The 12,400-nt window shown below is 32.9% G+C and overlaps 1 protein-coding gene, 1 long non-coding RNA gene and 1 pseudogene across 6 annotated transcripts; 1 reads left to right on the plus strand and 2 right to left on the minus strand.

Moving 5' to 3' along the window:
- Positions 1-294: 294 nt before the first annotated feature.
- Positions 295-3,251, minus strand: LOC122302524 (E2F transcription factor-like E2FF). Of its 3 annotated transcripts, none has more exons than XM_043113819.1 (10): positions 2,949-3,251; positions 2,752-2,819; positions 2,347-2,399; positions 2,119-2,196; positions 1,978-2,031; positions 1,596-1,677; positions 1,338-1,405; positions 1,186-1,258; positions 1,036-1,097; positions 295-957 (listed from the first exon to the last, which is right to left on the minus strand). In XM_043113819.1, the coding sequence occupies exons 1-10, from the start codon at positions 3,032-3,034 to the stop codon at positions 565-567; spliced, it is 1,017 nt and encodes a 338-aa protein (XP_042969753.1). In that variant the 5' UTR covers positions 3,035-3,251; the 3' UTR covers positions 295-564. The 3 variants fall into 3 exon arrangements, with proteins under 3 accessions (XP_042969753.1, XP_042969755.1, XP_042969754.1); XM_043113821.1 differs by having other exon boundaries at positions 2,347-2,454; positions 2,949-3,016; XM_043113820.1 differs by lacking the exons at positions 1,338-1,405; positions 1,596-1,677.
- Positions 3,252-4,303: 1,052 nt separating this feature from the next.
- LOC122302527 lies at positions 4,304-8,079 on the minus strand. Of its 3 annotated transcripts, none has more exons than XR_006240480.1 (6): positions 7,989-8,079; positions 7,723-7,858; positions 7,534-7,600; positions 7,172-7,235; positions 5,272-5,312; positions 4,304-4,556 (listed from the first exon to the last, which is right to left on the minus strand). It is a non-coding gene; the product is annotated as an uncharacterized LOC122302527 (long non-coding RNA). The 3 variants fall into 3 exon arrangements; XR_006240479.1 differs by having other exon boundaries at positions 7,723-7,810; positions 7,901-8,073; XR_006240481.1 differs by having other exon boundaries at positions 7,977-8,058.
- Positions 8,080-10,836: 2,757 nt separating this feature from the next.
- Positions 10,837-11,665, plus strand: LOC122305840 (annotated as a pseudogene).
- The last annotated feature ends 735 nt before the right edge of the window (positions 11,666-12,400 follow it).

A 12,400-nucleotide genomic window follows, 5' to 3' on the forward strand; every position in this document is an offset into this window, starting at 1 on the left:
AGATTAATTTTTTCTAACGCAGTAGAAATAATGGGATGTTTGTTGCATCTGGACATATAATTATAGATTAAAGGGAAAACTACACAATAATGGGATGGAAGACCTATGAGATGTCTGCCAACCATAAACAGTATGGCAAAGTTATATTTTAGAACAATGTGCTGATGAACTATACTTCTAAAATTAAATTTCAGTTCAAAGGAGAAGAGTCGACATCCTGTTTCAATGAAAAAAACTCCCAAATGACCGAAAAGAACAAAAATGAAAAAAGAAATAAACTTTTTTTCCAGCAACTAGAACAGAAATCAAGATTGGAAGCAATTTCTTATTTCACTTTCGATAACAAGCCACTATAAAAGACAATCAAACATATGCAAATCCAATATATTATGATAATTGACATCAGTTAAATCAGCATTTGACATGGTAAGCAAGAATAACTTAAGAACGTCTGCTGCATTCAAAGTAATCCACCATGAAAACTTTCGTTAGACTTCTGGAGTACTATATCCCGTGTATCAAAATCATATCCGTAGACACAAATTATAAATCACCTTGGTTGTGTTATTGAGGACGATAAGTTGAAGTCAAGTTCCCCTGTAACTCTATCACTCTTCTCCCTTCTGGATCTTTCAAACCGGACACATTCACAGGAGCAAAAGGGCCAAATTCTATACCCTTTGAGCTGTGTTTTGAACGCTGCTTCAATTTGATCCCATCATGGACGATTCCCAAATCACCATGTCTGGTATGCATTGGCACATCTATTACCGTCTGATTTATCCAATTTGTAGAAGACTCCACCCTATTTCTCTTTGAGATGTCGTTTGTAATATCACTCCCAAACACTCTCTTTTTTGATTCATTCAGATCCGAAGGCGTAACAGATCCATTCTTGGGTTTCTCTTTCCATCCCAACCACCTGAATGCTGGTTTCCTACTCTCTGATAAGTGAGTCTGCACATCAATTAAGAAAATTATGTAGTGTTACGAGAAGACAAACTTGCTACAATCACCGAGTGGATCTTTTTTTACCTTCTCAATCATATTCATGGAAGAAAAAACATTCGCAATATCGTACAGTCGTCTAACTTTTGCTGCATAGTTATTTCAGAAAGGAGACTTAGTGTTAAGTTCAATTTAACTTTCTTCAAAAGAATGATAAAGATTGGTAAGGTCGGTTACTTCTCAAAGCTGTTGTGTCATGCTTATCACCCAGCAATGCCTGTGCAGCATCATCAAGCAAGATGAAATCTATCTGAAGGAAAAAAAAAATGGTGTCAAGCCCACAAACAAGAAAAATTCACTGAGGAAAACCATACTAAAAATTCCCTTACGTCTGAACAGAGGAAAAGCTTGATAAAGCTCTGAGTGAGAATCACTAGAGATTTGTCCCTTCTGTTGTCTATGGAAATGAATGATGCCAAATTAGTCAATGTAAAAATTCATCATACCCAGTCTAAACGTTTAAACCATCCCCTACTCAAAGTTGAGGTCAATCAAAGACATATTCTAAGTTTATATTGTGGAAATGATCTCAGTTTCTAAGACACAGACAAAAAAAAAAAAAAGGGGGTGGGGGAAATAGAGGTCACCGCTTCTCAAAGAGGCTGAAGACCGGGCCTCCCAATTATTTTGGAGACTAGAAGGCACTCCATTTTCAATGTTCTTTGAAACCTAATCAGCATAACTCAAACAAAAATGATGAGAAACACTAAAATTTCAACACAATCTCTGTTTAAATACAAAGGATATGAAGGCTGGTCCTTATGTTCTTTTGCTGTTGTATTCATAAAAGAAAATTTGAAAAGAAATCCAGAACTCCAATTTTTAAGGCCAAACTGAGTAAGAGATTAAGCAATGAAAAATCAGTCAGCATATTTCAGTATAACACATTAATTTCTTCTTGCAGTTTTCTCCGCAAGCAGAAAGACTTCTAAATTTTTAATAGAAAAACAAATAATGGAACTGACATACTTCAACAGGATTGCAGAAGCCAGAGTGATTGGATTTTTCTCTCACACCGTCTTCCTGTAAATGGATAAAAATAGACATTGTCTTACGGTTTCAAAACCAGAGCATTAAAATTTGAGTGACAAAACCAATTTTAAAATTTACCTTGAGCTCCTCTAAAGCCCGAGGAACTTCTCCAAAACCCTTCCACGAGTATTGGTTCTTCCCCTTTTTTGCTATAATCTGTTAAAAATAATGGACTACGCAATCAACTCGGCAATTTAGGCAGAAAACCGACTGAAGTCTGAGCTTTGGGAACACATAACTCAAGAACTATCTTCTCTTTCATTTATTTTTATATTTTTGTCGGGCGAGAAGAGCATAGAATCTTACTCTAATACTCTCCAATATGTTGACTACGTCGTACATACGGCGCCGCTCAACTCCTGCAGATTCGAATGATTTCAGTAGATGCAATCAACAGCCCCTAGTATTTTTTGGCTACCGAGAAAAAAATGAAATAAGAAAAAAACAAAGAGTCAATATCTTCAGCTTATAACTTCCACTAATTTTGATTCGAGAACACAGAGGCTATCAACAACAATCGTTTCCGGGTTCGTTCCCTTGAATATTTTCCATTTCTGGAAAAGTAGACTCCATATAGATCCCTACAAGTAGGTTGATTGCTTTTCTTCCATTTTCTCGGCAACCAAGCATAAGGTAACTGAATGAAGGCAACAATTTTATTCTGTAAAAGAAGCATACAGGAATCAGTAATCAGAGAGATCGGATCAAGACCTAATTTGCTAGCTGCATCGTCGAGCTCGAACGTTGCGACGCCTTCTTCACCATACAACCTCAAGAAACTGATGGAATGTGAGATTGAATCAAAAATCAAAGCCATTAAAGATATCAAGAAAAAAAAAAAATAGAAACTTGAAGGAAAATATAACACAGAAGTAAGTTAGATGAAGATATGGAGAGATTTTAAATACTTGGAGCACAAAAGTCCGAGAGACTTCTCCTTGCGGTGGTAAGCGGGTGGCCTCGTTTCCGGATTTTGAAGATCAAGAGAAGACATTGCTCCTGACAACCACCTGAAAGCTGAAAGGAGGATTCAACACGTTTCTGATCTCTCCATCTCAGTCTCTCTTCTTTTTTTTCCTTGCTGATATATTCTACGAATCTACAGATATAATTGGGAGGGAGGAAGGTCATTTGGCTCGCAGGAATTTAAATTGAAATCTGCTCTATTTTTTGGACCAACTCGGTTTCGGCCCTTTGTTGGGCTTCCCTTCCTGGCTCGGTGGCGGGTCATTGGCATCTTTAACGTAACTAATATTAAAATTTTAATTTTTCAAGTATTTTGCCACTGTTACAGCTTTAAGACAATATTTTCACATTCACTTCGTGTTTAGATTAGAGTGAAATTTTTATTATTTTAATGCATTTGTTGTTTGAATAACATTAAAAGTTCAATACTCAACCCAATTATCTATATATATAATACTAAATATAAATGTTTGATTTACAAATATTATAAAATAAAATTTATAAATTAACGTAATTTAATATAGTATGTCAAATAGTATAATTTATTTTATTATAAAACATATTTGACGTATACTATTAAATCGCATCAATTAATAAATTTTATTTTTAATTTTTTTTTATAAACATAGGACGACTCAATAAATGATAAGTTACTTATCCTTGTTTTAATCTTGGATTTGTGAGATCGCGGCCTAATTGATTATTGACTAATGTAAATGATATGTCAAGATGGTTTTTGGACCTATTGAATATTTTGTACGGTGATATGCAATATCTAAAGCAGTCAAACTGAAGTATAACATAGAAGCTGAGATGATAAAACCACAAACATCCTAGCATGGTTATGAAATTTAATAAATAAAAAAAAGGTTATTAGTCAAGGTTCTATTTCCATCACTACGGCTGTTAAAAAAAACAAAAATCAGGTCAGATAAACCAAAATAGTGGGTTCGGTATCATTCATGACGGGTCCGGTCCGGTTGCTATAAACAAAAACCGGTTTATATATATATATATATATACTAGAAGTTGAATCATCCATTGACAGCCAAAAAAATTATATTTTTGATAAAAAATTGATCCTAATCAAAAATTTAATATTGGAAAAAAAATCTAATAATTCAAGTGGAGTATAGAATTTACGTTGAGCTTAACACCCTCGACCTGTAAGAATGATATGCTAAATACATTATTGATGTCTACGGTGATTTGTAACCAACTCAATTGTTTTTATTTCTTTATATCATGCATAAATACCAACAGCTGTAGACAAACAAATACATTGAAAAACAGAGAGTTTTCAGCAACGTATTCTATTTTTTCAACAGTACACACATACCAAGTTAATTAATCCTAAAAGGGGAAAGAAAATACAATGTTTTGACTGCAGTGAACAAACCACATAACAAGATTGGTGTCATTTGTCATGCCAAAATATGGAAAATTAGAACATAACAAGTTGTCTCCTACAACAATAATAGATTATACCCAGCGCATCCTTGAGGAGTTCAAGCTTGCATGGAGTGGTGGGCAAGCCAATTTCTGACTTGCTGACAAGCAAAATTATACAGTTTATAGCTGTTCAGAACATCAGAAATATAAAACTACTAAAATAAATAAATATGATATATTGAAAAGATGTGGCACGTAAGCCACCTTAGTCTCCCACAAGAAGGTGTATTCTTTCAAAGAATACCTTTATTTTTAACAAAAGTCTTGAGTTTTAATGCAAAACTCATCTGCTTTTTTAATACCTAGATTTTTCCAAACATTTTAAACCAGTTTTTAATTAACAAAACACATATCTTTATTTTTAATAAAAGCCTATTGCCTCCTCCTTAGACTGAAGAGTCCAAACAAAATTGTTATTTTCGCTATTCAAAGAAAAGAAATGAATCCGCATATTCTGATAATCCAGAAAGATTTAACTCTTACAGAATTTCTAAAAAGCGGAATATTTATCAAACCAAATTCTCAACCAAAATAAATAGAAATAACAATCCTAAACATCTTAAACAAAAAAATGAATTAAAATTCTTAAAAAACATACAAACTAAAATAAATAGAAATGACAAACCTAAACATTTCAAACAAAATAAATAAAAGCATCTATTTTTTTTTTCAAAAAGCTGGAAATGAAAATCCAACAATATATAAACTGAATTAAACATATTAATAATAAAATCTAAAAATCCAAAAATAGGAATGAAATAAAAAAATATGCATATTAAAACCGAGAAAAGAAACTAAAAGAGATGTACAAACCTCATAGCATCATCAACTGCAAATCAAAAAAAGTAAATTCCCTGCAAGAAACAAACCAACCAATTAGATTAACTAAAGGCAAAAAGACGATGACAAAGAAACACAAAAATAAAAAAAATTAAAAAATCTCAAAGCATCATTAACCCCAAACCATACCATGCAAACTACTTTTATGCTGTATTCTTTTAAAACAAAAGTATTATACAGAAATCTCCATTATCAGAACCATTCTATCTTTAGTATAAAATAAAATAACAAAAGCAAAACCTCAACATAATTTAATTCATTGCTAAACTGTCATAGATACAAAAGCCATAAGCTCATAATATAATATGAACAACCAAAAGCCATCTTAAACCACATGTAAAAACAAAAATTAGAATCGTTATCCTGACATTTTCCAACAAAAAAGAAACAATTTTCAACGAAAAAGTAAAGAGGAAGAAGATAAAAATAATAGTTGAACCTCACTAATTGATTTCTATGATGCTTAATGTATCAATTCACAAAAGAGTTCCAAGAATAAGATATAAAATATACTAATAACCAGTTTTTCTATAAAATTCCGAACCAAGAAATTCTAACCTCAGCATAATTTAATCCATATATTGCTGAACTGTCACAAATACAAAAACCATAAACTCATAATATAAAATAAACCAGAAGCAATCTTCTCTTTGATAAGTATAAACCAGAAGCAATCTTAAACTCATACGCTCATACACATAAAAAAAAAAAAAATTTTGAGTGCTTGTTTTACAATTTCCAGACAAACTGACGGATCAAAAGGAAAGAAATAAAAAGAAAAACAAATCCAGAAGAAATAAATATGCTTATTCTATCAATTCACTAACGTATTTGAAGAACATGATATAAAGGATACCAACAACAAGATACGAACCCAAAAAAAAAAAAAACAACTGGTCCTTTATAAAATAACAAAAATATTTAATTCCTTTTTATTCCATTCTATGACCCTGTATTTAAAATTAAATTAAATTAAATTAAAAAAAAAAAACAGAAATATAAGATAAGATGAACCATAACCGATCCTAAAGCCACATGTACCAAAAAAAGGGTAGAATCCTTAAGAAGAAACAAATTCTACAAACTTTCCAACCAAAAAATTTGAATCTCAACATAATTTAACCCAAGAAGCCATCTTAAAACCATATGCATGAAAATAAGGAGGAAAAACCAGAACAAAGATGACAAGCTCGTGGATGTAAAGCATGCAGAGACAGGAATGGAGCTGCACAAAAGCATGCAAACTTGCAGGTGAGCCAAGTGAAACATTTGAGATTATGAATTACTGATTGAATAATCTTGCTGGCAGAACTAAGATAGGAAAGAGAGAAAATAAGTGGATATCATGATATAGGACTAACAATAAGTGTAACAACTGCACTTAGAGAGAGAGAGAAAAAATCCAAGCAAATGGATGAAGAGAAACCCAACATAAATGATCCTTTTCATAAGCATAGAAATCTGGGGATGAGGATGAGGCCCCCCAAATAACAGTTAATGCCTAGCAAAATAAATAAACTATAGAAATCCAAATCATCATAACATTAACAAGTGAATGCACTCTGTCCGTGCATTGAATAATACTAACAATATAGAGTATATCCAAATGCCCAAAGTCTTTTTGCAAAGCTCTTCTTATATACTTTTGATAATTAAAGTTACTTCATTCTGAGAAGTGGGCCTGGAATTGTAGTACACTCAAGACTGAAAAAAATATATATGATCAATCAAGGAAATTGATAGACTTGAATTTATTAAATGGGTAATTGGTTGAAATCATAATATAAACTTAATCTTCAACGATTTGAGAGCTATAAATATTTGCTCTTTTCTAAGACATCATATGACTAAGAAATGGTCTTAAATCTCTCACCTAAAGCGACATCGTTAATTTGATCGGTCTTGTATTCATCATCAAGAAATATTGCTATATGAGGCTGCACAAAAAAAATTAAAAACAAAATTAGAAACTCGAGCTATTGTGAAACCCAGACTATTTAACTCCAAAATTCCCGAGTTTCTTGAAATCTTTAAAAAGGATGGGCTTGTTGCTATTCTCCAAGGTCTTGAACCCAGAATCAGTGCATCTTTCTTGGTCCTAAAAAAGTAAGGGAGAAAAAAATGTTTGCAGATGTAACCAAGGAGGAAGGAAGCTGAGAAATGCAACAAGCAATTTCATAAATAGTTCTTGTTGGATTAAGAGCGGAATTCATAAAGTACAAAATATTTACTTACCCAAGCAAATAAAAGCTTGCTTTTCTACCCTTTCATTATACAATCCAAAGCGTTGTTCAAATACCATCTATTTACCATGCATTTGGATGAAGGTTTTAAGCCATTAGAACCTCAAAATAAAGCAAAATATTATTTAGAAACTTAAAAAGAAACACAATGAATGAGTTGGTGGGGCTTATGTATACTCACTCCGTTGCAGAAGACCATATCCCAACTTTAAAAATTCAGACGCCGCTTTCCAAATGATGTTTGATGGGTGAGCTAAACCTTCATGGAGCTACATGATGAACTGTGAGTTAATCCCAATACTCGGTAAATGCAACAACTACGAAAACAAAACAAAAAAAAATCCAGTCAAATCCCATACAAAGAGAGTGATGGTGGCTGAGCTAGGCTTCTTTAGCCATGGACAGTGAAGAGAGAAAGAGAGAGAGAGAGAGAACTACTAAAACCACCATTTCTAAGGCATGGTGGAGGAGATCGAGAAGAGAACGGTAGATTTGGCTGGCTTGGTGTGGCTTTGTACGGTGACCCATTCCTAAACTGTCATAGATGCAAAAACCATAAATTCATAATATAAGATGAACAACCAGAAGCCATCTTTAAATCATATGTAAAAAAAAAAAAATTAGAATCCTTGTTCTGCCATTTTCCAACCAAAAAGAAACAATTTTAAGCCAAAAAGTAAAGAGAAAGAAAATAAAAATAGTAGTTAAACCACACTAAGTGATATCTACGATGCTTATATTATCAATTCACAAAAGAATTCCAAGAACATGATATAAAATAAAGGATACCAACAACAAGATAGGAACCTAACAATATACAAACCGAGCTTAATATATTAATAACAAAATATATAAATCCAAAAAACAAAATCAATAAGAAAATATACAAATCCAAAGTGAGAAAAAAAAAAACCTGAAAGACATAAAAACCTCAAAGCACCATCAACTCCGAACCAAAAAGTGCAGATTCCCTACCAAAATGTGCAATTCCCAGCAAGAAACAAACCAAAAAAAAGACTAACTAAAGGGGAAAAAAAAAATAAAGCATCATCAACCCCAAACCATACAGTGCAAACTACTTTTGTGCTGTATTTTCTTGAACAAAAGTATTATATTGAATTCTCCATTAAAAGAACCTCTAAATTTTTGGTATAAAATAAAATAACAAAATAACAAAAGCAAAATATTTAACTTTTTTTTTCTTATTCGATTTTACTACTACTTTCATACTGTTGAGGAGGATAAAATAAAAAAAAAAAATTAACCTCAACAAAATTTAACCCATTGCTACACTGTCATAAATACAAAAGAGATGTACATTCCCTACCAAAAAGTGCAGATTTCCTGCAGGAAACAAACCAATAAATCAGATTAATTAAAGGAAAAAAAAAGATGACATGCCAAAAAAAAACTCAAAGCATCATCAACCCCAAACCATACAGTGGAAATTACTTTTGTTCTGTATTTTCTTTAACAAATGTACCATATAGAATTCTCAATAAAAGAACCTTTCTACATTAAAATTAAAACTCAATACTAAAAGAAGGATCATGTAAACATGAAAATCAAAACAGACAGCACAAAAATTTGAAACAGATCGTAATAAAAACTGTAACAGATAGCAGCAATTTCTTTTCTCTCTCAGGTTCTTCAAATTTTCAACCTTTTTCCCTTGATTTCTTAATGAATTATAGCTATAAAACATCCAAAAATGATTGCTAATGGATGTAGCAATTTATAGCATGTAGAAAGAATACCTTGAGGAGAATTACTGAATTAAGCAGTGGAGAAATTCAAGAAGGTAATGTACTAATAGATTTTACTCTATCACCAGTAAATTTTCCATGATGCAGCAATAAATTATGTGTATACTAAATAAATTATGATACAACCATTCCTAGCATAGTAACCAAGCATCTAGATAATCAAGCATCCATATATATTAATAGTTACATTAGAGGGCAGAGAAATAGCGTGCCTGCTTTGAGTGTAGTGCTTTTTGACAATGCAGTGGATGCCTCCTGCTTCGGCAAAGCTTGAGAACTTAACGATCCACCTGTAATATCAACCTCAACGCTACTTATAAAAAACAAAAAATCCACCACAATGCTAGAGCTCCTTATACTGAAACCCAGTAGCCTGCGCAACTCGTTTAACAAAAGGATGTTGGAACAAATTAACACTTAAAAAAGGAATTCCCAGATAAAAGAAAAAAAAAAAAAAAGGAACTAAGCCAGTGTAGCTATTATTCCACGATGGCTGAGCTAGGCTTCTCTATAATTACACCAAAGTATTCTCGATTTATCAATAAGACAATAACAAATAACAAAACTTCCTAAAAACTCGCAAAATAGAAATAAGTGTAAATGTTTGTTTAAGATATCATAGGCCTGTGGATTCTATAGTCTACAATTTAATAAACCTTTTTTTTTTCTAACTAAGAGGAAAACAATTTAACAAACTTTAAAAGCCTTTTGTATGGCTGCCAGGAGTTTTCATCAAATGGGCCATAAAGAACCAAAACCTCCACTCAAGTGATATTAATTCAACTATCTAGCCCTGATTCTTTGGTTTCTGGAATTTTTCAAATCCCAATGCAGCAAAAAACATAAAAAAAAAAAAATTAAAATTTTGTTGTCTTTCTATTTTACCAGACCAATACCAGTCAATTTATAACTACTGCGATCAGTGATGCTGAACTGCAACATACATATACCAATATACCATCAAACTTAACTTGTTGTTTTTAAGGATATTTGTAAATTCTATTCTTTCAATTCAACAAAATCCTGATTCTACCTAAACAAAAGCCCTTTTTAATCTTTTGAAGACATGCAAGAGTCACAAGCAACCGAGCATACCACACAACGGCTGTGTGTGTCCAGAGCAGCCGTCCATACTTCTCCATCATGCCACACAACGACATCAATGACAGGCCCCTCGTCAAACATAGAAACATCACAAATTAGTAACAAAAGAAACTTAGCAAATATAAAAACAAAAAGATACTTAGTACTTACTTCTGCTCGCTTTCGTAGAATATCATTTCTTTTTTGGAGGTCTTCAGGGGCCCTTTTCAGGTTTGTATCTTCCACTTTAGTGCGTTTCTAGAAAAATAATATATGATAAGTTATATTGCAAATCCTAATTAGCTCAAAAAAAAAAAAAAAATCCACAAAAATCTAAACCTCAATCAAGTAGAGTACTTAAAAAACCCATTAGGTTGTCCTAAGCAAACAAATGAAACACTGGTTATGATAAACAAATACATAAAAAACAAGGCACATGCCGTATATGCGAATCGGATAGGCCGCCATTTGGAAAATGCTTTGAGCGTTCTTAAAGCCTCCTCTTTTAGAGCTCTGTTTCTACTCATAGACAGAAACACCAACCCTGTGGCCTAGTAAATGTAAGGACTATAGTTATGGCGTCGTCTGAGAATTTGGCAAGTATCGAACCTTGGGCCTTCCGTCCGGCCTTCGCGGATTCGTGGATATCCGAAGCTTTTGCTCGCGACAGCGACACCCTCACCAAGGCTCTCCAGAAATCTTTCTGCGGTGCTAACTTGGACTTCCTGCAGACCGATACCATCTCTCCCTTCCTCAACCTCATCAAGCCCGACACAGCGCCCACCACCCCCTACCGTCTCAAGTCTATCTGGCGGCTCCGAACCAGAAACGGTGGCCCCCCAAAAACGCCAGTGTAACTCGATTCTGGCGGCACTGGCGGGAAAGGTTTCGAAACGGAAGTCTCGCGCTTCGAAGTGGTCCCAGACGACCTTCATCACGGCGGATCCGGCCAACTTCCGTCAGATGGTACAGCAGGTGACCGGCGCGAGACTCGGAAACTCGCAGATGCCGGTGGTGCCGATCCTGAAACCAGAACCCCAGAGACCTGGCAGCAGGTTGCCAGGGCCGGGATGCCTACCGACCCTCGATACGTAAGCTTTTTTGCTGGACCATCACCAGCAGCAGGCGATGCGACCCAACTCGGCTGCTGGAGCCATAACTGGGGTTTCTAGTGCTGGCCAACTCTCTTTCGGGCCAAACATGGGATTAGCTGATGGTAGCGGTATTGGTGGTCTAAATTCTTCCGAAAAAATATCTCTGACACAATTTTATTAAAGACCAAAATATCCTCTTAAAAACCGAGACAAAGGAAGAACAAAAAGGTTAAATAAGTAACTATCTAATAACACAAAAGCAAATAACGAGTGAAAAATTACTGTAGCTCATTACTGTTCTTAACACTGTTTCTAACACTGTAGCACGTCGATTCCCACTTTTAATATATAAGAGATATAATATGCATAAGTTTTTTATATTATATTATAGATATTACATGCTAACATAAAGTTAATGTAACATTTGATATAACATAAAATTAGTCTTATAATTTTTAATATAACACTTGATATAATATATAAATTTTAATCTTGTAACATAAAATTAACATAACATTAAAGCTCACAGTATAAGTTATTGATGTGCTTTTGATATATACATAAAGGATAAATATATTTTTGGTATAATAAATTATAATATATACTATTTTTATAAATATATTTTTACACATTCAATCATATATATTCGTATAAAAAATATAAGACTTATAAAGACTGTAGTTAAATTTAATATTATATTAATATGCGTTACTTATTATAAAATAATATATTTATAATACAATATAAATAGATTAACAGCTTAGTTTATATAAATATCATATTATTACTAATATAACACTTCTTTTTATAAAAAAAAAAAAAAAAGTAGCATCCATTGATTTTTTGGAGAAAGATGACAAAAACATAAATGTTTTTATAATTTTGTTATAAATGAATGATATTTTTATAAAATAAC

This window comes from Carya illinoinensis, chromosome 3 (assembly GCF_018687715.1).
Source record: "Carya illinoinensis cultivar Pawnee chromosome 3, C.illinoinensisPawnee_v1, whole genome shotgun sequence".
Classification (NCBI taxonomy): Eukaryota; Viridiplantae; Streptophyta; class Magnoliopsida; order Fagales; family Juglandaceae; genus Carya; species Carya illinoinensis.